The sequence below is a fragment of the Panthera uncia genome, chromosome C2 (genome assembly GCF_023721935.1).
Source record: "Panthera uncia isolate 11264 chromosome C2, Puncia_PCG_1.0, whole genome shotgun sequence".
NCBI lineage: Eukaryota > Metazoa > Chordata > Mammalia > Carnivora > Felidae > Panthera > Panthera uncia.
Genome location: NC_064810.1, coordinates 126,121,369 through 126,146,923, shown reverse-complemented (window position 1 = coordinate 126,146,923; position 25,555 = coordinate 126,121,369). Strand labels below are relative to the sequence as shown.

Here is a 25,555-nt window from a genome sequence, read left to right as displayed (position 1 = left end):
GTCTCCCCTGTGGCTCTGTTCCTAGGTCAAGGTGTCCAGCAGGCTGCATCATGGGAAGGTTTTCAGTCCAGGAGCCTTAGTTCAGCAGGGCACACAGGGAGAGAGCAGTTCCTCAGTTAGGATGGCCTTTGAAAGCCCAGGGGGTATGGTTTCTGGGGACACCTGGGAACAAGTGAAGGGTGTTGAACTTATCTTTGAGGTCAGTTTTATTCTCCTCTGACAACTTCTCTCAGGAAGGTCTTCGTTATTCTGTGTTTCTAGTCTGGATCTGGGGTAGTTCCTTTCCTCTATTATCTGTGGAATGAATACACAGGACTGGTGCAAGGCCAGCTTTGGTATCCTCAGATTCAGAAGCAGATCTACCCGCCCCCACCAATCCCCTTTCTGCTGCAGCTCTGCTCCTGGCACAGAGAGAGCGCGTATTAACAAAGGGTTGATTTTTCTTTAATTCCCTTACAATCAGCATTTTTGTGCTGGATACCATCCGTGCATCTTTCTAGAGCTCAGGAAATGAGGTGATCGGCCTGGGCAAGGAATGAAAGGGGCGGGATGAGGGGTGATTGGGCAAGCGGGCTGTGCAAACATTGGAGGTCAAAGATTCTGCTTGGCCCGCGGTGCGGGGGATAAAGCCGTGCGGAGGGCTGGGAGGCTGCGCAGAAGCCCATAGGTCTGTCCTCGCTGCTCCAAGCCACAGACTCAGGAAGATGAGGCTTGCCGTCCGTGCCCTGCTGGCCTGCGCGGTCCTGGGTGAGTGCTGGCGCGGGGAAGGCCCACATAGTTGTCAGCCCAGGTGCTCTTTGTACCCCCCACTCCAACATACCACTCCCTGGGTTCCCTGAGCATTTCCTTCACTCTTCCCCACCACACCCCTGCACCTGCTTCAGGACTGCCTCGAGTTCCCCTCTGTGCCTCTGCTGCCTTTTCATGTCCCGCTGTGCTTACTTGCTTCCATTCCTTGCTTTCCTCCTCCTCATTGTCCAGTAAAACTTACAGTATTAGAATACAACAAATTAGAGCACTTACATCATGGTTTATCAGATCCCTTCTATGAGGCCGCCTGAGTCGAGTCTGAACTGCCGAACATGGTATTCAAGACCTCTGGGATCTGACCCTGTCCTTAACCTTGGCAGTCTGATGTCCCACAGGTGCTCCTGGCACTGATGATGTCATGCTAAGAAGCAGGGCCACTGAAAGGTTTGGAGCATATCTGAAGCCAGGCTTCTTGTGTTCTCACCAGTGAGAAGGGCAGTACAGCCCCAGCCTGAGAGGGTCAGGTGAGGGTAAATGAGGCCATGGATCCAGGCACTAGCACATCCTTGGTGTGGGGACTGCCAATGGATGGCCTCTGCCAATGCCCATCACCTCCTGAGATTGCTTGGTTCCCTTTGTCCTTTAACTTTCATCTGCCACTCTGGTGCGTTTGTTACACCTTTGGAGCCTCTGTGTTTAGTTATTTTATTTGTCTCTCCTGGAGAAGTTTACCATTGAGAATTGGCCCTGCATTACTTGCCTTTCCCCTGTGCACCCTCCCTTCCCCCCCACCAAAAGCACCTCATAGGACTGTGCAAGGTAAATGCAGGACTCAGGACAAATTCCTGCCTATGAGACTGCAGGTGGGACAGTTTAGAGAGGGTTTGCCACTGAATCTTGATGCCTCCTGTGACTTCTCATGGGCACAGGTAGGGTAAAGTGTGGTTGGGGCAGTAACTTCCCTGTGGCCCCTCTTTATGCATTCTGGAGAACCACTGCCCTCCCCCTTTCCTGCTTTGTGATTTGTGGATATTCATCAGCTTCCCTGAGTCAGCCTTCTGCTACTGATCCACAGAAAGTAGAGATGACAATGGGCTTTGGGAGTAGTGCAACCACATGATTTTAATAGCTACAGACATGGGTGGCTTTAGCTTCTTCTAATGGCAGCCCAAAAGACTGATGAAGATTGAAGGAGGGGTCATTGGAAACAGAGAGAACCACTAAAGATGTGGAGTTCTAGTTATTCCTGGAACAGAGGATGATAGAAAAGTATCATAGACAAATTCATTATCTCATTAATCATTTGCCCCTACCTACTGGTGAAACAGATGGAAAATAACTCAGAATGTCATCTTCTTTTGTTCCCTGGGTAGAGACCAAAGTCTGGAGACCTGGTATCTAGGCCAGTCTCAGCCACTAACAGGCTGGGTGACCTTGGCTAAAGCATCACTTTCTGAGCCCAGTTCCATCATCTTTAAAAGATGGTAATTCCTCGTTGTATGTAAGCGATGAGTCATGGGAATCTACTCCCGAAGCCAAGAGCACACTGTATACACTGTATGTTAGCTAACTTGACAATAAATTATATTAAAAACATAAATAAACACAAGATGCTAATTCCTACCTTGTTAGCTTCCCCAAATTGTAGTTTCAAGCCACTGCCTTCAAGTAGCTGAAAATGCCCTGTCACACCAATAAGGCTTATGTCCCGTGGCAGTCCCAGGATGGTGAGGCAAGGAGGCAGGGAGAACAGAGAGGAGTAGACAGTGGTCTCCAATTGAGAGCTGATGGTCAAGCCCACATCCCTCTGGCTAGCAGAGGGTGATTAGCAGGTGACTAGGAGGACTCTAGCGTTCCTTTATCTTGTCCCCAGCCTCAGAAGGCAGCAGAATCTGTGCCCTGGGGTGTTAATGGGAGGAGTGGGAGGAGGACAGGATAGAGGGGATGGAGCCTTCAAGACCCTTCAGAGGGTGCTGCTGTCTCTCCCACTAGCACAGGGACCTCTGGCCTCTTTCTCCTAGGGCTGTGTCTGGCTGTCTCCCCTGAGAAAACTGTGAGATGGTGCACTGTCTCAAATCATGAAGCCAGTAAGTGCTCCAGTTTCAGCGAAAATATGAAAACGGTCCTTGAGACTGGTCCCTTTGTCAGCTGTGTGAAGAAAACCTCCTACCTTGAGTGCATCAGGGCCATTTCGGTAAGTCACTGTTGCCTAAAAAGGAGTGGGAGAAAATCTGTACTTTCCTTTCTCTTCTGTTATTTTGGAACAACTCTTTACCCACAGGTAGGAGGCTGGTGTGTGTGACAGTCAACCTCCAATGCTAATAAAAGCACTTCAGAAAGGGAAATTGGAGTGCTCACTTTTAAGGGGTCTTGAAACAAAATCCAATGCTCTGAAAAGGGGGAAATTTTGAGGCACTAAGTTCTCTAAATTCAGGGGAAAAACAAGAATGTTTGCTATCAAAATTATTATATGACATTGTTTTGGAAGTTCTTGACATATCACGGGAAGTTGAACGATGCTCCCAGGGAAGAGAAATACAGTGCGAACTTCAGATGGTTGCTGAACCCTTTGTTTCTAGATTTTCCTCAAACTCTTCATTCCTTCATCTTTGTGCACATCTGAATGTGGGTCAGACCCTGTACTGGGCAATGGGGCTGCAGTGGTGAATTGAAACACACATGGTCATTAGTTTTGAGCTTACAGTACAGTCAGGAGAAAAGAAAAACATGCAACACATAGACTATAATTTCAAATTGTGTGATGTACAATGAAGGGAAAGAGTAGAATGCTCTGACAGAGACTTTCAGAAGAAACTTGTTTTGGCCTGAGTATCAAGGATAATCTCCCTGAGAGGGAAGCAATGAGCTGAGACCCTAAGGATGAGCATGGGTTAGGCTGCTTGCTGGGTGCCATGGGTAGAATACACCAAGTGGTGAACAACAATTTGTGCAAAGAGCCTGAGACAGGAGAGATGGGCTTTTTGAAGCTGCTATAGGGAAGTCAGGATGACAGGAATAGAGCAAGCAGGAGACTAGAAGGAGTAATGAGATGGGAGATCAGCCAGATAGAGTATGATTCACTGAAGGAATCAATGATTTGATAAGAACAGCTGGTCTGCTGTGCGTGCGTGTTTTAATTGGATCTCAGTTGCAATCATGGTTTAATTCTAACCATTGAATTATGACATTTGTTCCATTTTAGTCCATGCATGCCCCTCTTTAAATGTTAATAACATAATATTATCCACAAACCTAACACAGGTTCTCAAAACTTCATCACTGCCAATAGCTTACTTCTAGGGCTGCTGTGTGGCAGTACTGGATTTTATGAGAATGGCCCCACTTAGTGTGGTATATCCCACTGACCTTACTTAAAACCACCGATGTGTTTCTCCATCCTGAGCAAACTGAATCCTAAAACTTTCTTACCTTTTATTTTCATTTTAAGATGTATATAGGCATGTATGAATCACGACACATTTTTGATTTGTGAAAAGTTTCCTAAACGTGACATTACTATGTGTTGTCTTCTCCTATTTGTTTTTTCCTCCTCGATATTATGCTAAGATTCACCCATATCATTGAATATAGCCATTGTTCATTCATTTTCAGAGCTCTACAATAGTCCATTATGTTAGTATACCACAATTTATTTTTTCTTTTCTGGTCATTAGGCATTTGGGCTATTTCCAGCTTTCTGTTATTCTAATCAGGGAATGACAAATATTTTTATATAAATCTCTTGGGACACGAGTATGAAGTTTCTCTTGAATATATATATATATGTGTGTGTATGTGTGTGTGTGTGTGTGTGTGTGTGTGTGTGTGTGTGTGTATAGGAGCAGACTTGCTGTGCCGTGAGATATGAATTTGACTTTTAAGACAATGTCAAACGTGTTTGATTTTTAAGCAAATTCAATGTTGTTTCTTTTTCTTTCTTTTTTCTTTTGGGGGTGTAGTTGACAATTAATGTGGTTATTTAAATTTCTACTCCCACCAGGAGTGTATGAGGGAATAATCCTATCATTCTTGGTGAATTTGGTATTTTATCATTATTCAATTATCCCTGGCAGTGCTTTTTGACTGAACTCTATTTTTTTTAATATTAACATTCTACACCAACTTTCTTCTGCTTAGTAGTCTTCTTCTATAGCTTTTTGCATTCCTTTATTTTCAACTTTTTGTGTGCTTCTGTTTCAGGTGCATCTTTTGAAAACTGTTTATTGCTGGCTTTTGTTTATTAATGCATTCTGACAATCTCATTTATTTTATGTGGTAAACTAGGCCACTAATAATTGTTATTACTGGTAAATATGGACTTATTTCTGCCATATTACTTTTGATTTCTTAGTTCAGCCTTTCCTCATTTTCTGATTTTTCCTTTTCTGTTTTCAAAAATTGAGTTCATACATGTGTGTTCATTTGTGTTGTTTCCCCTTTTTTCCACTTTATTTATATTCTTTCATGATTTCCTTAAATTCGTACTATATACTTTTAGTTTACCAAAAGTTTATCAGAAGTAAGGTCCTCATCAGGATCTGGTCTTATCCCTTTCAGACAAATGAAGCAGATGCTGTGACATTGGATGCAGGCTTGGTGTTCGAGGCGGGCCTCCACCCCTACAACCTAAAGCCTATAGTGGCAGAGTTCTATAAGTCACAAGATGGTAAGTTCTTCCTGAGGACCCAGGAGAGAGTTTGTTGCTCTTATTCTCTCCTGGTAGATGCTGAGTTTGTCTTGTTCAGGCAGGTAATGGGGATTAAAGATGGATGAGCATTCCCCATTGGGTATCAGTGGGGAATGAGAGGTCTTATCAGCTGCTGAAGACACAACTCAAGGCCTTTGGGGCTTTGGGATGGTTGAGGACTGGTGCTCCTGACACTGACATTCTGGGCCAGGAAATGTGCTCCCTGGAGAAACAGAGCAGGCTGTGTACAACCTGACCTGAACCACTGGGGTTGAGAGCTACACAGAGGAGCCCTCCAAGAACCATAGGTGCCACAAACAGGGGAGAGACCACACTGGAGCCTATGCTCAGAGCCCCAACAGCCTTGCATCTCTTCTGAGAGCAACCAGCTGTCCCTGGGCCTGTGTCAGGGGACAGGAAGTACTTAGAATGAATGTGGTCCCTGTGCCACAACTCCTGTTTCCTGGTGGGCTTGGGTTGGTAGGTATAGGCAGACAGACCCCCTGCAGGGCCATGGTAGGCAAAAATATTTGGGCCACATGTGTATGTGGCCTTCTTGCCCCTGTGTTTGCCTGGAGGGTTATTACAAATGTTCTCTCTGTGGTGCCTTCTTTCCCCTGCAAGTCAAGGCAGGTTTTCCTGATCTCTCTCTCTTTATGACCCAACCCAACAGAAATGTGCCCTGTGGATTCCCTTTTTCTACTAAGGAGCCCAGCAGCAAGGAGCAATATTTCCAACTGTTCCCCAGGCTAAAGGTCTTTCATTCACACTGTCCCTTTGCAGATAAAAAAACCCACTATTATGCTGTGGCTGTGGTGAAAAAGACCAGTGACTTCAATCTGGACCAGCTCCAAGGCAAGAAATCCTGCCACACAGGCCTTGGCAGGTCTGCTGGGTGGAACATCCCCATGGGCTTACTTTATTGGAAGTTGCCTGAGCCACGTGACTCTCTTCTGAGGGGTAAGTGGGCAAGAGGGTGAGTGCTATCAGGCAGGCCTACACAGGCCAAACTGGGGTTGCTCAGACATGATCAGGTGATCATGTGTGATGGGTTTTGGGGGTAGAGGTAGGAGGTATACCAACTTTAAGCTGGTCAGTTCTGCCACATCAGCAGTCCTTGGGAGGTGTCAGCTGTGTTTTTCTTCTCTGAGCTCTTAACATCCAACCAGCGGCTGTCCTGAGGAATAGGGGGGGGAAGGGCATCAAGCCTGACAGAGGGCTTCAGTCAGGACCAAGTTTGCTCGGCCCTACTGTTCACTTCCCTGGGGTTCTTTCCTGTCTGTGGCTGGTGTGTTTCCCATTCTGCTGGAGCTTTTCTGGTGGCCATCTGTTGGCCATGAACTTGGCCTGTACCTCTATATGGGGGTCTCCTATCTCTCAGATAGGATTCCTAGAGGAAACCTCTGAGATGTTCCAGTCTGACAGGCAGAGAGGGGAGCTGACAGCAACCTGAGACAGGCCTGGGTCAATGGCAGGCACAGGCCTAGTTCTTGGGGAGGGAAGTCGGAGGACAAAGGTTAACTTGTCCCTCTTGGAAAACCTTGATCTTGGTCAGTGAACACATATAATGGTGTGCTGGGACTGGGTGTACTGGTTTTCCTTTAGTCACTCTCTGTTCTCTCATGATCCGGGACTGGGAGCTGTAACTGCCTGTGGCCAGGGTGGCTCATGGCCTTTGTTACATGTCTTATGTTGAGCAGCAGCATCCAATTTCTTCATGGGCAGCTGTGTTCCCTGTGTGGATCGGACCACCTTCCCCCAACTGTGTCAACTGTGTGTGGGAAAAGACACAGAAAAGTGTGCCTGCTCCAACCATGAACCATACTTCGGCTACTCAGGTGCCTTCAAGTGAGTGAGACCAGCTGCTGTTCTATGATGGCCAAAGTGTCCAATGTCCTTAGGCTGTGAGACCCTACCTGGCCCACAGCAGAGCCCAGCCTGCAAAGAGGTGTCCAGGAGGCCTAATTTCTTCACAGTGACTCAGTGATTCAGCTGGGACTCTCCTCCAGGCCAGGCCAGTGCATACGCCTTTCATGTGATATCTGACAGGGAAGCACCTCTCCTGGAGTCCCTTTCTATCTCCCCAGAGCTTTTGATTTCTTAGTCCAGCCCAATGAACTTAGTCTAGCCCAATGAACCTGCCCAATGTGTCCTCTCACTGGGCTAAGCAGAGCCTAAGGGACAGGCACATCCTTAGTGTCTGGACCATTCTTCTGTGACTGACCCTCTGTTTTCTATTGTAGTAGTGTCTCGTGTTCAATGCACTGGCCTCTCTCCTGTCTTCCCTCACTACCCCTGTGCAGACAGCTCAATGGCTGATTTTTTGCTACATCTTTTACCTTGGTTATATCCTAAAATTTGATAGACAGCCAAGGCCACATTTCCTCTCTTAGGAGACTTGATGTATTTATCTTCCATTTCAGAAATTTGAAAACTCTGTTCTATATTAAAATATTTTCAATGATTTTTTTTTTTTTGCTGCTTTGGGAAACATGATGAGGGATTTCTAGTTTCTATAAATTCATCCTCCCATCTTAGTGGCATATCAGTGCCCCATGGCGCTTCCTCAACTGTGGGTCTGCTCAGAGGCCTTCACCAGGCTCTGCCCTTGTCCCCAAGCTGGATGGTGTGATCAGACAGACCCTTAAGCCTGAGGAGAAGGGCCTACCCTGCAGTGATCCTTTTAATGTATTTCTTTCCCACAGGTGTCTGATGGATGATGCTGGGCAAGTGGCCTTTGTCAAGCACTGCACAGTACTGGGTAAGTGACAGGAGAAGAATTTGCATATCTCCTCCAGGCTGTGGGCTTTTTTTTTTTTTTTTTTCTCCTTCTGCATTCCTCTTCATGGGCCATAGTTAGATATGAGCATACTGTGTTCCTCCTTTATCATTGCTTGGGCTTCTACTTGTGCAGAGTTGTGTACATATGGGGTCCTCACCTGGACTCCTGGGCCTCTTTCCATAATTCAACCTCCTGGACACAGGAACCCTTCTTGCCGGTCAATGTTGCCACAACAAAGGATTGGGGGCTCGTCTGGCTGACCTCGGCCTGAACTTGGCCCGCTGAGATGAGACCTGTTGTGGGTGTCAGGCAGTCACCCCTGCACTAGGCATCAGAAGCTTCCTTACCTGTGACTGGTTGTGGGATCTTATGTCAGTTCTCTTATGTGCTCTGGCTTTCATTTGCTCTAGGCATCTCAGCTTGTACATGTTATGATTTATTGGGATTGCAAGGGATAGGGACAGAGACTACAGCTCATGGCTCTGTTCTGGCTACAGTTGGCTCATCCAGGCTTTCTTCCCCCAGAGAACCTGCCAAACAAAGCTGACAGGGACCAGTATGAGCTGCTCTGCCGGGACAACTCCCGGAAGCCAGTGGATAAATATGAGGACTGCTACCTGGCCAGGGTTCCTTCCCACGCTGTTGTGGCCCGAAGTGTGGGGGGCAAGGAGGACTTGATCTGGGAGCTTCTCAACAAGGCCCAGGTACTGAATTCACTGTTCTCCCTCCTGCTTAGTGGTTCCTGATTGGATTTGGGGCATTTTCCTACATTCCCTTCTGGCCACTATGGAATTCCTTGTTTTCAGGACATAGTGGGAACTGTGCCACATATTATCCACTTGTGTGAAAGTGCCCAGCAGGGACTCAGGGTCACACGGGGTCTAGTCCTGCATTACTGCTTAATTCTATTTCTTTCTATCTAAACCAGGACTTCTAAGCCAAGGGCAAACACCCCCTCCCCCATAAGGCCTTCCATGACATCCCCAGAAGGAAATGATCTCTTTCCCAATGTCCCTCAGCCTGACTACAAGGGTGCTACACACACAGCCAGCTTTATTTCCTTAGAGCAGCAGAATCCCAGCACTGAGCCAACCTCCTCTCATCAAGCCATTCCATCTATCAAGAGTTTAAGTGGTAATCACACAGGGTCAGCCTCTGAAGGAGATCCATTTCTTATACTCAGTGAGCTGTCAATCCAGCCAGGGGGATAGGCCACAGAAACATGTTGCATGACTGTAAGAGGGCTGGGGGTGGGGAAGTTGCTGGGTGGGAAAGAGCAGGCCTGTCTGCCCTCTCTCCTGGAATCTTGAAAATTTCATCGTTTTAATTTCATTTTCTGGGGGGTTTGTTTTTCTTCAGTCTCCTTTTGCAGCATTCCTTGTTGCTGTAGCCATTTACTATTGTGTTTTACTATATACAGGAACATTATGGCAAAGACAAATCTACAGCCTTCCAGCTCTTCAGCTCAACTTTGGGGAAGGACCTGCTGTTTAAGGACTCTGCCCAAGGGCTTTTAAGGATTCCCTCTAAAATGGACACCTGGCTGTACCTGGGATATGAGTATGTCACTGCTCTTCGGAATCTAAGGGAAGATATGCGTAAGTACTAGGGAAGGATCGTGTGACCTTAGGAGCTAGGAAACCTGGTAAGGGCAGGGACCAGCAATAGACTCTTTCCAGGTACCAGAAGCCCACCCTGACATTTCTTTATCTGCCCAGCTTTGCCACCCAGTGTCAGACTGATGCTAAATGGTATCGGTCATCATGAGATGAGCCCGGATATCACCAAAAGGCATTGAAGGAAACTTATGCTTAAAATGATTTGGATTGATACTAGTATTATTTCCCTTGTATAAATCAGGGCCACCCTGCCTGCCCACTTTGTGAAACCAATTAGCCTGGCACAAAGTAAGGCAAAAAGAACAAAACTACTACAGACTTGTACATCTGCAGCCATATTATGATCAACATGTGCCATAATGAAGCTGGAGCTCTGGACGGGTTAATCCTGCTCCTGAACTTCCTTGGATCATTGTGGGGTTTGCTTGATCACTCTTTCATTCAACAGACATTTATTGATCATCTAGCCATAAACTGTGCTAGGTGCTGCGCATACAATGGTGAGACCAACATATATAAGATTCTGCTGCCATAAAACTTTCTCACACCAGTGGAGAAGACAAATAATGAATAGTCACTCTACTGAATGATTGATTACAAATGATAGATTTGCTCAAAAGAAGGGAAAACAAACACAACAGAACAAAATATCATGGTCTGATGAGACCATGAAAATAAAGAAAAATAGATCCTGGAGCTGTGGGAAAGCTTCCCCGAGGAAGTGACTTGAACTGAACTTGAAAATTGAATAGATGTCCATTTATTCAGCAGACATTTATCGCACTGACCACAAGCCAGGCACCGCCTTTGAATAGTGAGGGTGCCTTGGAGAATAAGACAGGCATAGCCCTTGCCCTGGCTGAGCTTATGTTTTCCTGCAGGGAACAGATAATAAACAATGAACAAATAAATAAGAACAACTCAGGATGTGCCTGTGTAGCTCAGTCAGTTAAGTGTCTGATTCTTGATTTTGGCTCAGGTCCTGATCTCATGGTCATGAGATCAAGCCCCACATTGGGCTTGGTGCTAACAGCATGGAGCCTGCTTGGGATTCTCCCTCTGTCTCTCTAAATAAATAAATAAATAAATAAATAACTTAAAAAAAATAAAGTATTAAAAAAAAAGGAACAACTCAGGTAGTTAAGTGCTATTTCAAAAAGAAGAAAAAAAAAAACAGGAAGAGCCTGACTGAAGTGATAGAGGGGTTGTGAGTGAAGTTGGCTTCTTAGAAGAAATTATCGTCTAAATGATACAACAAAGAGATTGTTACTGCCTTTGTTTTCTAAGGCTATTAATTCCTTGAATGGGATCTGTTTGTGTATTGCTGGCAAAATCCCAGCACTTTCATGAAGACAGTTAGCAGTATTTGCAGCCAGCAGGAACTTCTGAGGCCTCATCTAAATCTGGTTCTCTTCTTTATGCCCTAGGCTCTGATACCTCAAAGGATGAATGCAAGAAGGTGAAATGGTGTGCAATAAGTCACCATGAGAAGGCCAAGTGTGATACGTGGAGTGTAAATAGCGTAGGGAAAATAGAGTGTGAAACAGCCGAGTCCACCGAAGACTGTATTGCCATGATCGCGGTATGTCATTGCTGCCCCCACAGGGCAGCATCTCTACCACGGCTCTCTGCCTGTTCCTAAGGCTGAGTGAGTGTTCTTAGGAATGATATAAAAACCTGCGTTCCCAGGAACCTTGCCCTCATGTGTGGGAGCCCAGCCCCACAGAAGCTTCAGTACTTTTGATTTTATGGATCTGAAGGGCTCCTTAGGGTTCTGTTTCCTCCTGGTGTTAGTACACAGTGGAGGGCACTCTGAGCTGTGTCCACTTATGGGAGGCTGGACCATGGTGTGGTGTGCCTGAGACCCATGGTGTGCCATGACAAGTGTGACAGGGCTGTGCTGATTGTGCAAGCAGGCAGAAGTTTAGCTTTGTTGATCACAAGAGCATCCCATGTCTGCTTTTGGAATTTTGAAAATCCTGAATGGTACAAAAAAGAAAATGAGAAGTACTTATAATCTTCTAACACAGAGAAAATCCTGTTAAATGGGATCATATCATATTCACAATTCACTACACTTTCTTCTGATATCTAGTTAGCTTTTCCTATGTCACAAATCATTTTTTAGAAAACATGATCTTTTAATGTTGTAATCTATTTCATAGTGTGGATATGATGCAGTTTACTTAGCCATTTATCCATATTATCTATAATAGCATTTAGTTTCTGTCTTTTTGCTGTTATGAATTATACTTGCATGTTTTACATTTTATGAATCATACATTTCACTGAGATAGTTTCCCATATATTTAATTACTCCTTTAGGGTATATTTTGAAAAAGTATATTTCCAGGCCCAATGGAAAGCTTGGCAATCTTGTGGAATTTAAGCATCTCTATAATTCAGGACTTATAAACCTGACAATTAGGTCATTCAAGAATATTTTACTCATTCAGTAACACTTTGACTACACCAAGCACTGAAAGAGAATGCAACCTCATGGCCATGATTCAGGGCCGGAGCCCCATCAGGAGGCATTCTATGCCACAGACATGGCCTTGTGTCCCTGATGCCACTCATCTGTCTTACAAATAAGAACTTTGGTTTCCAGAAAGTTATTGTAGAAATGTCTGTAGGACAGGGCATCCTTATGAGAGGATAGGAGGACTCAATGTGGGTCTTTGCTCCTGGAAAAGCTAAGCAAGGCACCCCAAAATAATCATCAGTTCATCATGCTTTGGGTGAAAATCAGAGTACGTTTTATTTTCTGTGCTGGGTGTTCCTGACTGATAGATCCTCTGGGGGTCTGGTATAAGTACCTGCTATCTCCTGGGGCCTTCGTGGCCTGTACTGGGAAGGCTGCTTCAAGGAAACAGCTGGAAGGACAGGTAGGACAGGAGATAGCCTCGTCACCTGCTTTAATGTGCTGTGTCTTTGCAGAAAGGAGAGGCTGATGCCATGAGCTTGGATGGAGGCTTCATCTACATAGCAGGCCAGTGTGGTCTAGTGCCTGTCCTGGCAGAGAACTACAGTAAGTGTAGGGAGTGTCTCTCAGTGTTTTATTTCCTTTGGGCCAGTGAGAAGAGATGGGAAAATCATAGCCTGATTCACACCGCATTGGCCATAAAGCTCTTGCTTACTGAGCACCTCCTGCTTCCTAGGCTCTGGGCTCCCCCCTCATCTCTAATCCCCACAGTCATGGCAAAGGACAGAATCTTCTATCATACTTTCCACCAGAGGGATAGGAAGCTTGGCACTGGGAAGTTCCAGCTAAAAGTGACCTCTCTGCAGAGGACAGCTGGGATTCCTGGAAGGTCTTCTTGCTTCCCCAAATCACTTCTCCTGTAGTCCCAGTGCAGGGACTCAAGTATAGCCGGAGGACTGTGGCCACAGGTCAAAACAGAGCAGGAAACTTGAAATGCACAATTTTTGGCTAAATTCCAGAGGCCAGTGAGTGAAAGTGAACTTGAATCATCCAGACAGCCTGGACTGTTTGGGAATGTGGTAACATATAGATTGTTTTCCTGGCTCTTTTTATTCTGAGCTGCACATAGAAATGGCATGACTTTCAATGAATAAATGTTTAATGATTTTTTCATTTTTTCCTCCAGAAACTAAAGACCCTGAGTGTAGCAAGAAGCCAGAGAAAGGTGAGTTGGGATTGGTACCTCAGGAGTTTCATTCTTATTACTTTGGGGAAAGGGTAAGGTATATTTAAATTCAAATCAGAAGTAGGTAAGGCAATAGAAGAGACCAATTTTTAGAGTACAAAAGAACCCTAGAAGGATGATAATTGATAATGATGGTTACTCTTTTAGACTTGCCATGACTTGCATGCAGGATTTCTCATTTAATCCTATTAAGTGGGTACTGTCATCCTTTAAGGATGCCATAAGAGAACCAACAGCTCATGAGGTTACAAGTTGTCTAGGCTCCTATATCCAGCAAGCAAATTTACACCCTCCTCACCACTCCCAACTCTTTGTATTACATGAGGCCTGGACAGTTTTAGATGAGAGTTAGCACCAGGAGTCTTGCTCATATGTGCCTGGCAGGCCTGAGCAGAGCGGCTCACACGGGCATATGTCTAGGAGCATGAAATTACCCAGTCTCCCAGCCAGGCTGGGCCCAGGAACCCAGGCTGGTTTGGCTCTCAGTTAATGCTCTGGTGGGGATGGGTCTAGAAAGATGGGATAGGAACAAGACTGGAAATCTTGTCAAGGTGATCACTGGGTCCCAGAGCTCTGGTGCTCAGATCTCTCCAGCCATTTTCCAGACATTAGTGTGCAACTTTGTCCTTGTGACCTCCCCTGTTACAACCTCCCAGCCTCTCCCCCTCATTCTAGGAGCCAGACTCTTTAGCTGAAAATAGAAAGACCTGGTCTTACTCCACAGATAAGGCTTCTCTGTTTTCTGGTGTGAACAGTTGACTGAATTAACTAAATTGGAAGGTTGAAATCATGGGTTGATATTCTATTCACAGTTTTAGGAGTAGCCTGTATTTCCTGCTACAGATGGTAGCTGACTTGATTTTGAATTTCTACTTCACATATTTATTTTGGTGCAAACCTGTATTCTCCTCATGGCCAGAATATTCCCTGTAGTTTATTTGGTCATTTACTACTCTTTCCTAATTGTGACTGTATAAAATGTAAGAGTCACATGTGCTTTTCAGTATCCATTCCTCTGATACCCCACAGTGGAAGGTGAGTTGCTGGTTTATAACTTTACTAGTTTTATGCATTTAGGGAAGACTGATATACCAACCGTTGCTCTGATGATGATCTTTTCTTACTATTTTGTTTTTTAAATTCAGAATAATCTCCATCTGACAGAATGACTGGTACTTCCTCTCAGTCTTGCTTTTTTGTTTTTTTAAATTAATTTATTTATTTTGAGAGAGAGAGAGAGAGAGAGAGAGAGAGATCATGAGTGGGGGGGGCAAAAAGAGAGAGAGGAAGAGAGAGAGAATCCCAAGCAGGCCCTGCACTGTGAGCACAGAGCCTGACACAGGGCTCAAACTCACGAACCTTGAGATCATGACCTGGGCCAAAATCAAGAGTCAGACACTTAAACGACTGAGCCACCCAGGCACCCCACGTTTTGTTTTTATAAGTAGGCTCCATGCCCAGCGTGGGGTTTGAACTCATAACCCTGAGATCAAGAGTTGCATTCTCTACTGAGCACGCCAGGTGCTACATCTCAGTCAGTTATTGGGAAGACCCTTTCAAAGGCAGAAGGAATGATTGGGGATAATTTTGTTTCCATAGGGAAATGGCAGGTTTTGATTGTAGATAGATACTCTGGAAGGCCCGGGGTTGTTAATACTTTCTTTTTTTGTGTCTTTCCTGTAGGGTATCTTGCTGTGGCTGTGGTTAAAAAATCAGCAGATGCATCCCTCACCTGGAACAATCTGAAAGGCAGGAAGTCCTGCCACACTGCAGTAGATAGAACTGCTGGCTGGAACATCCCCATGGGCCTGCTCTACAACAGGATCAACAGCTGTGAATTCGGTAAGTGAATCTTGGGAGGGTGCTGTGATCAGAGCCAGGCTGGAAAGAGGTATTCTGGAAAAAAGTGGTATGGTACAAAATGCTGTGGCCCTGGTTTTATAATAGTAAAATTTGGTTAAAATGAACCTCAAGGAGATACCTAAAAGGGTTACTAGGGCTGGGGAGCTAAATAAGACTGGTTCTTTTTGGTTGCACATATGGCTTGAGTAAACATATGTTTACTTCTCTCTTTCATTTAAAAAAAAAAAAAAAGAGGTAAGCAGTTCATGGCTGGCTGATATGGTCACTAGAAGCCCAGGCTCCTCTCTTTCTGTTCCACCATTGTGAGCACGGGGCCTCTGTCTTCAAGGTCAACGATGGTAGCCATCACATCCATGATTCAGGCAGCCTCAAGGAGCAAGGAATAAAGGGAGCTTGAAGTGTAATGCCACCTGCTGTCGCTTTATTAAAGGAGCTACCCAGGAAATCTAAATCAATTACTTCAAGTAACTTCTTACTGTTCAAAACTCAGGCACACAGTCACTCTTAGCTGTAACAGAGGTTCGAGAATGTCCTCTTTTATTTGGGCATGTTCTGTCCCAAATAAAACTAGAACTTTGTTCAAAAATTAAAAATAGAACTACTATATGATCTAGCAATTTCACTTTTGGGTATTTGTCCAAAGGAAAACACTAACTCAAAAAATTATATACATCTCCACGTTCATTGCAGCAGTATTTATAACAGCCAAGATATGGAAACAGCCTAAGTGTCCACTGAAGAACGAATAAAATTTGAGATACACACACACACACACACAAAACACTTTTATTCAACCGTGAGAAAGGAAGAAATCTCGCCATTTGCAACAACATGGATGGAACTTGAAGTTGTTACACTAAGTGAAGTATTTTAGGTAGAGAAAGACAAATACTGCATAATCTCACTTATATGTGGAATCTAAAAAAACCCCCAAGCTCATGGATATGGAAAACAGATTGATAGTTGCTAAAGGTGGGGGGTGGGGCAATGGGCAAAATGGGTGAAGGGGCAAAAGATACAAGCTTGTAGGTATAAACTAAATAAATCCTGGGAATGTAATGTACAGCATGGGGACTATAGTTAATAAAACTGTATTGCATTTTTCCAAGTTGTTAAGAAAGCAGATCTTAAAAGTTCTCATTACAAGAAAAAAATTTTGTGACAACATACGGTGATGGATGTTAACTAGACTCATTGTGGGAATCATTTTGCAATGTATTGCTATAGCGAATCATGTTGCACACCTGAAACTAATGTAATGTTACATGTCATCTATCTCCCAATAAAAAACAATGGAGAAAAAATTAAAAGAAAAAACCCAACTAGATCTTTGTTACTAAGGAATAAGGGGAAATGACTGTTGGGTGGACAGTACAATCCCTGCCACTGGGCTTTCTAGGTAATGTGAATGTGTGGAATCCTTGGATCTCTTTAAGGTCTTGGCAATCTCACTGAGGGGCTGCCCAGCTCTTAGGCCCTTTCAAAGCGGTGAAAACCAGTTTATTCTCTGTGTCCACTGAATATCTTCAGGTATGAGTTTAGTTCTACCCCTGAAAAATGTATATGTAAGTTAACCATAGACAAATAGTTTCTAAAGATTATTTACATCAACTTTCTGAGTACTTCCTCCTTGACACCTCCAAATATGTGCAACTGCTTTAAAAGGAGAGGCCTCTGGGGCACCTGGGTGGCTCAGTCAGTTAAGCGTCCGACTTTGGCTCAGGTCATGGTCTTGTGGTCCGTGAGTTCGAGCCTGGCATCGGGCTCTGTGCTGACAGCTCACAGCCTGGAGCCTGTTTCAGATTCTGTGTCTCCCTCTCTCTCTGACCCTCCCCCGTTCACGCTCTGTCTCTCTCTGTCTCAAAAATAAATAAACGTTAAAAAAATTTTTTTAAATAAAAATAAAAATAAAGGAGAGGCCTCTGAAGACAGTTATGAACCAGACAAGTCCTGTGTGTAGGGACCGGGGATATTTCTGCACTGGGGTGTTCTCTGACAGCAGTTTGAGAGGAGGCAAAGTATGGCTGGGGTGATACCCAGAAAGCTTGGGCTCCCCACCAGCAAGGGCACTACCTCTGCTCTTCTGAACTTCCTGGCAGTTTCACAGCCATCAGAGAGCAGCTGAGCTGTGAGTAAAACCCCCCCAAGCTCTTAATTGAGTTTGGAGTTCTAAGTTCTATTAAAGTCTCTTCTAAAAAATAGCAATGGAAGGAAAATCCTGAAAACAAGTGGCACATGCTCAGGGAGTGAGACCTTCAATTTTATCACTTTTATGTCAATTTTCATGTCATTTCCTTCTCTTCTCTCTTTAGATAAATGATGACACTATCCAGGTACCCATGGAATCCTCTCTACCTGACTTGTAATGCTCTGCTGACATCTATTCCCAGCCTCAATTAAGTTTTCTTTTAAAGCCTGGACCCTGGCAGGTCCTGACTTGGTGGTGGGTCACAGAATGAATATGTTCCACTTATCCTGGGCCATACACACCTGTTATGTGTTAGATGAAAGCTACTCATATTGACTCAGTTAGGAAGAGCTGACTTTCTCTTGTCCTTCTACACAGATAAAATTTTCGAACAGAGCTGTGCCCCTGGATCTATGCGAAATTCCAGTCTCTGTGCTCTGTGTGTTGGTTCGGCAAAAACTCCAGGAAAGGAGTGTATTCCCAATAGCCATGAGAGATACTATGGTTACACGGGGGCTTTCAGGTGAGTCTTTTAATCCTGACACAAATATAATGATAAACCCAGCCCTGACAAGATTGATTTTTAGGAACTAAAGTGAGATTATTATGTTCCTGGCCTGTTAGTCTTGCATGTATTAGGGTGCCCCATTTAGCAACTGTATTAGAACCCTGTGTGAAGGAGCATCCAAGTGCCTCCAGGACACTATCTCTAGACCTGGCTCTCATAGCAAAGACTGACAGTACAATGCAGATTAGAAGTTCTCAACAGGGGGGCGATTTTCCCCTCAGGGGAAATTTGGCAGTGTCTGGAGATGTTTTTGATGATCAAATGGGGTTGAGGGAGGGTGCTACTGGCATCTAATTGGTAGAGGCTGCTAAACATCTTACACACACAGGAAAGCATCCTACAACAAAGAATTGTTTGGCTCAAGATGTCACAATTGCCAAGGTGAGGAAACACTGCCAGAGTTGAATACAGGAGTCAGGAGTCTGGTTCATGCTTTTCTAGGCACCTCTGGGGAACCTATGGCCATATTCACCTGGCAATACACAAAAGTAACCTGCAGGACTTCTACATTCCCAACTGCCAAGTCTATTTCATGGGGTAGTTGTTACTTATACAAAGATGCCTATGCACCTTTTGACCTTATTGCTTTTTAACTGTCTTATGATTCAGCCTTGTGTTAGTAGTTCATGAGTCCATCATCTGCACAATGATGGTGGTATTCTAACTGAACTTCTCAGTAGTGAAGGAGAAAAGAAAGGTTATCCTAATTCTCCAGTTAGAACCACCTGGTGAGTTAGTGTAAATACAATTCACAGTCCACAGATTCCCAATTTTTACAAAGTAGAGTGTGAGTAAGAAATCACCGTATTGGGACACTGCCCCTCTAATATCTCTATTGATGCTAGGGAAATGCTATAGCTCTATTGAAGAAACTATGCCATAACTTAGCATTTAGTGTATGGAATTGAGATTAGATAACCACAAAGCTAATTGAAGGTTTTGTTTTCTTTTCTTTATTACTTACATTAGTAATCTGTAAGATTAGTGATAGAATGGGAGTCACAATTGCTGACATCAGATGGCTAGCCCTGGATCTATCAGGTGGCCCTCCTGAATGACAGATGTTGTCTCTCTGACCTTCTCTCTTCTCTCTCTCTGTCTGGCACTCTGCAGGTGTCTGGTTGAGAAGGGAGATGTGGCCTTTGTGAAAGACCAGACTGTCATGGAGAACACTGGGGGTATGTTCACATGCTCCTCTGTCCCCACAAATTGGGGTTTCTGGGTTCACTTATGGTCAGGATGCCTTTGTGGATGTGTATGTACTCTGTTAGACTCCAGAGCTCTGACCCTTGACCTGTTTTTTTCAGTGGAGAGAGAAGTGTTCACCTGGGTAGGCAGAATGGTAAGGACCATGAGGTTCTTCTAGTGGCCCTGAACTGGTGCAGGCATTGCCTTTCCCCTAAATACTTCAGTGCACACTTTGTAGGAATGAGGACATTTTCTTATATGTCTACATTATAATTACTGAGATCAGGAAATTGATATTAACATGCATTTAATATTTACCATGTTCACAGCCCATACTAAGATTTTGTGAATTGTCCCCAAAAGGTCCTTTTTAACTATTTCCTATGTTTCTGGGTCCAATATATATATTCCAAATATATTCTAGGTCCACTGAAAAAAACCTAGAGACAATAGTACACCAGAGGGAATGAACACCAAGATCTTTACTTCTAGAACCATTCTCCAATAGCAGGAGCCAGGGACACTTGGAAAAATAGCTGATTCTAGGGCTAGGGCAGGAAAAATATAAGGTGAGCCTGGAACATCATGGTGAAAATTTTGGGATATATCAAAATATACAGGAGCCATTTTTAATGATCCCCACTGGCCAAATCTGGGACATTTTGAGCACTAGAAGAAATAATAATGGTAGTAAGATAATGACTTGTTCAATAAAATGGGAATATGGGATAATAATATCCTGATTAAGCAAATGAGGATAAAAGGAAACATCTTCCTTATTGTGGAACAAGAATAAATGGAGGAATACTGTAATTATACAGTTAAAAAAAACTATCATTTGGCAAACAATATAGTAATAATTGTTTCAAACAAGAATCATCAATGGGTACTAAAACTAGTGGGTGAATATTAGATGCTGTGACATTAAAAAACCTAACAAAAATTTTTTTAAAGTTAGTAAGAATGAGCACTCCACCTGCCCCCTCCTATCACTAACTGCTTAGAGAACCTGCTATAGTGCAGGTAAGTATTACCTTGCTTCCTTTCTCATGTCCCTTCACCCAACCCCAGATCATCCCAGCAACTCATCTAGAATGAACTAGCTTATCACCAACTCCTCTGAGAATCCTTCCAAGATGGCATGCCCCCATCCCACAACAGAATCTTCCATCCATATGACTAGTACATTGGGTTCATCTCATTCTGTAATAAACTGTGGCTACAGAAACTCTTTGAGCTCTTTTTTCCTTCTTTTATACCCCAACTATGGTAAGTGGCACACAGAAGTTGCTAAGTACTTACTTGAAGGACTACTGTGTTGGCTAATTTTTCTTTCTTTTCTCCTATGACTGTTGCTTTTTCCTTTAAAGGCTGCCCTTTTTCCTATGACTTGAGTTTTACCCCTAGATTGGTTCTTTGTTACCCCTTGATTTTTAAATTTTTTTTCTTTGGTACTGTTCTGAGTGGGGTTTCTCTCTCTAGGTCTCACCTCTGCACCCTGCAATGACTCCAAAATCCTTACCCCCTGAGGAGAAGGTAGAGCAGAGGCCTCAACTGCCTTCTAAATAACACTCTGGAGTCTCTATTTGCCATGTGGTCATTTTTATATACAAAGTTCACTGGCACTGCAACCTCAACCGCTATGAGTCCAAACTTCTACTATTTCTTTCAAAATCCACTCCTCTTCTTAGCTTCTATCCCTTTTGAGGCCTTTATCGTCTGCCCTGACAGTTGGGCCTAGGTTAGTCTCCCAGTCAGTATGTATAACACAGGTTACACACCTAAAACCATGTCTCCTCCAGCCATCTCTCCCTAATGAATATGTTCTCACCAAGATGGTTCTCCGCTCATACAGCATTTAGAAATATAAATAGAAAATGTTACTATCTGCATCCGGAATTGTTGCTTTTGGTTTATGTGCTATTTTCCCGCTCCAATAATACTGTATCTGACAGAGGGCGGACAACATAGTATTGAATAAATGCTTAAATTATGAAGTAGAACAGAATTGGTTTGGAGAGAATGATGGTGGGTTTCATTTGGAGGGAGCTGAGTTGAAGGGAATGGTAAGAAAGGGCAGGATAAATGTTAGAAGGTGAGCAAAGATGTGTGCAGTTACTCATGGGAGAGACACAGGCAATTTGGAGGTTTCTATTAAAACTGTAAGTCTATATTTGGGGAGGGTAGGAAAAGAGGTATTTTTACTTTATAAATAATACACAGCTTTATGGTAGCTAATTCATGCATTAGTTGTTCAATTAAATAAAATTAAATCAAAATTAAATTAAGAAAAAGATTGCAACGCTGCCTTTTAGATGAGAAGTAAAAACTAGGAAAATATATTTGAGAAGTGCCTCAGGAGGAAGGAAACCTTGAAAATGGGTGAGATTTTCTTTTCTTTTTCAGGGAAATTACAGAAACAATGAAGAAGCTGAGAACAGGATATGGACCTGTACGCACAGAAGCATGTGTGCATTTATTTTCATGTAGAACCAGTATGAGCACATCAGATTTAGAACACTGGTCCAGCTTGCAAAATGGCCCCAGGGGAAGTTCTTTTGCTTGCTGATGCCAGATTGTATTGCACAGAGAGCCACGTTCTTCCTGTGCTAGAGCAAGAAGTCCAGATGCTTTGGAATTTAGTAGAAATGAAGATGTTTTTGAACATCATTCACAGATATATTTCACTTTCTCCTGGTTGGGTGGGACAGGTTGGAAGGGATGGTCACTAGGAATTCTTGGTTGAGTGTTGAATCTGTTGAATCAGACTTATATACATGTGAGTGTCTCTTCCTCTCCACATCACTGTGACCCCAGTGTGTGCACTTCTGCTGGCCAATGGCTCTAGGTCCTTCACATGTCAGTGGGTTGGTTATGTGCCCTCAGTGAGGGTGCCTAACCAAAGCTATCAGCTGTGGCTGACCCACCTTCTCTGTCCCCAGGAAATAACAGTGCAGAATGGGCTAAGGATCTGAAGAAGGAAGACTTTATGCTGCTGTGTCCTGATGGCAGCAGGAAGAATGTGACAGAGGCTGAAAAATGCTTCCTAGCCCATGCCCCGAATCACGCTGTGGTCTCACGGAAAGATATGGCAGCTTGTGTTAGCAAAACATTACTTGAGCAGCAGGTATGGACAAGCCAGGGCCTGCCATTTTTTCTTCCTGGTGTGTGTGGATTATTTGGGGGAGTTCAGTGTTAAGCACAGCCCTCACTCCAGCATTCTCTTTCTGGAAACTAGAATTGGGAGGCTGTCACTTGTGGAACTGGATCTCCCAGGCCCAGGTCTGCTTATATCTCCAGGTCACTGGAGATTAGTTCCCACGTGATCCACTGGCTCTGGGGTCCATGCATCTGCTTTCTTGCTCACCCTTGACCTTGCTCTATGGTACCATCATTTTCTCCTTGTATCCTTTTTGAAAATGAAGGAGAGTAATCCTGTGTCCTAGCCTTCACTGATATAAGTCATGAAATGTGAACTGTATTTCTCTTGTTTAGAGAGACTGAGAACCACTCCAACAGCCAGAAACACAGGACCTCTATCCTCAGGCAGCTTGTCCTCTGGGGAGAACAAGCAACCCAGGGCCAGCCTTGTTGTGAGGGGGAGGGGGAAGAGGCTGCCTGAGTATTCTAATCCTGAGAGTCCTCTACCCACACACACCACTTTCTCCTCAACAATAGCTTCCTGCCTGCCATTAGTTTTCTTTAAAAAAAAAAAAATTAAGATAGCATATTTTCGTGAGCCCTCTTAAGGTAAATGATAATAATAATTAGCATTTAATGAACATTTCTTAGGTGCTAGATGGAATGTTAAACTTTTTGTAATCATCATTTCACTTATAATCCTACAAGGCCTAGAGTTAAGCCTCTTGCCCAAGATGGGATCAAAGATGCAGTCAAACATGAAATTTAACAACTCCCTATACCACCCCTTGTTGTGCTCCGTTTACTATCTTCTTTGATAGTAATACTTGGAAGGAACATGTTTCTGTCCTCTCATTTCCTGGAAGCAGTCTCCAAGGCCATAGCCAATGAAGTGGGGAAGAGAGATCAGGGAAGTCAGGAGTGACTAGGTGGGTGGGAGGGACTTTCCAGAGGTGAGACTAGGATGCACCCCATAAAGGACATGGGGTCTCATGAAAGCATGAAGCTGGGGCCAAAAATGGGTCAACACCAGGCGAGACATATGGAAACATCCTGAGGCATCCTCTGCAGCTTCCCTTGCTTCCCCAGGGCTGGTTTCCAGCTTTCATCCCCCTGAAACCAATCCTTGTATTCTCAGCTATTCACTGCCACAGACCCTCATGTGTTTTCCCTCTATCTGACAGGAGTTGTTTGGAAAAACTGAAAATGACTGCTCGAGCCAGTTCTGTATGTTCCACTCAGACACCAAGGACCTTCTGTTCAAGGATGACACAACATGTTTGGCCAAACTTCCAGAAGGCACAACATATAAATCTTACTTAGGACCAGAGTATATCACAGCTGTTGCTAACCTGAGACAGTGCTCCACCTCAAGTGAGTAAGAGAAACAGCATGGGGAAAGATGCCAAGCAAACATGGGTGGGGTTCTAGGTGGTGAGTAGAAAAGGAGGAGTGGGCTGTGGCCCTCTGGGGATGACCAATAGACAAGACGAGATGATGAGAGAACACCGTAATCCCAGTGCGTGTGAAAGGCTTCTTGTATGGGCAGATGGTAAGGTGGACACAGGCTCAGGGCACTAAGGTAATGAACTGCCCAGACATGAAGAATTCCATGTTATTACTAGGGAAAGGAAGAGGTTGTATGTACCCAATGCTCATTGCTCTGCAGTAAACTCCTTTTTAAAAATTAAAAAAAAAAGTTTATTTATTGATTTTGAGTAAGTGAGTGAGAGAGAGAGAGAGAGAGAGAGAGAGAATCCCAAGCAGGATCCACATGCTGAGCCTGACACAAGGCTTGATCTCACGACTGTGAGATCATGACCTGAGCCAAAATCAAGAGTGGGATGCTTAACTGACTGAGCCATTCAGGCACCCCTACTAAACTCCTTTTTATATAGAGCTGAACTGTCCAATATAGCAGCCTCCAATTATTTATGGCTATTTAAATTTAAATTAATTAAAATTAAACAAAGTTAAAAATTTAGTTCCTCAGCTACACGTCACAATTCAAGCAGTCAGTAGCTACATGTAGCAACAGACAGGTGAGCAAACAGAATATTTCCATCATCACAGAAAGTTCCCTTACACAGCACTGCTTTTGAGAGCTTGAACAATGACAATTTTTATAATTATAAAGTTGCTATACCTACTGCTCATTGAGAACACCAGTTTTCTAAGCCTCAAAATAACAATAAAACACACCTTTGCACTTTAACTATGCTGGACATCATTGAATCCCTTGAAATCATTTGGAAGAGGTGAGAGAATAACATGTGGATGGAGGGAGGTTATTCTTTAACTCCTGTGTGCATATAAGTGAGCCATGGTCCTTAAAATACTGATTCACAGGCTGTGGGGATACTGATTCAGCAAGTCTGTGCCAGCGTCCCATAGTTCCAACGTAAGGAACACGTTTACCCACAGCCACCGTTGTGAGCACCCAGGTTACATTTACCTAACCTATATCCTCCAGAAGGAGACAAAGTCTCGGTCTGCTATTCTTTGCTCCTTCTCCAGCCCCTAGCTTGGAAACTGGCATGTTCCAGGTACTTGTTATTAGTTCCTCACCTGACTAAGGAGGCCAGAGAGGACAGTCCCACCAGGCTCCTTCCAGCTACATGGATTTAGGTGTAGGAAACATGCCTATAAGACACAAGGTGGGGGATGATACAGGGCAGGGAACCCATGTTACCATCCTTGGTGCACAGTACTGCCCAGAAAGATACAGGAGCTGGGGGGGCAAGTGGAGAAGGCCACTGAGAGAATGGCGTAGTCCACCTGTAGACCCCTAGTGGGTCTGAGTGCTTTTGTCTCTGATTTAACTGCTCATTCACTCAACAAAAAATAAACATAAGTAGATTTTGACTGACCTACCTCTCTTCTCTGCTCCACAGAACTCCTGGAGGCCTGTACTTTCCACAAAGATTAAAATTCAAGAGGTGGAGCCACACCAGATGGAGATGGGAGCTCATGTGACCCATAAGCTTCCCTTTAGGTCTCGCTAGCCTGAGTGGTTTGTTTGGCTTCACAGTTTGGCAGTGGTGTCTCTGCAGAACATAAAATAAAAATTATTATGGTGTTATCTTTTAAAAACTTCA

At 44.0% G+C, this 25,555-nt stretch overlaps 1 protein-coding gene across 1 annotated transcript; it reads left to right on the top strand.

Moving 5' to 3' along the window:
* Positions 1–653: 653 nt before the first annotated feature.
* Positions 654–25,555, top strand: LOC125921981 (serotransferrin-like). The gene is made up of 17 exons (XM_049629795.1): positions 654–747; positions 2,772–2,944; positions 5,308–5,416; positions 6,221–6,397; positions 7,138–7,285; positions 8,143–8,198; positions 8,745–8,923; positions 9,640–9,817; positions 11,266–11,420; positions 12,779–12,869; positions 13,450–13,488; positions 15,193–15,351; positions 17,939–18,083; positions 19,242–19,306; positions 22,259–22,443; positions 23,642–23,831; positions 25,352–25,555. The coding sequence occupies exons 1-17, from the start codon at positions 705–707 to the stop codon at positions 25,384–25,386; spliced, it is 2,127 nt and encodes a 708-aa protein (XP_049485752.1). The 5' UTR covers positions 654–704; the 3' UTR covers positions 25,387–25,555.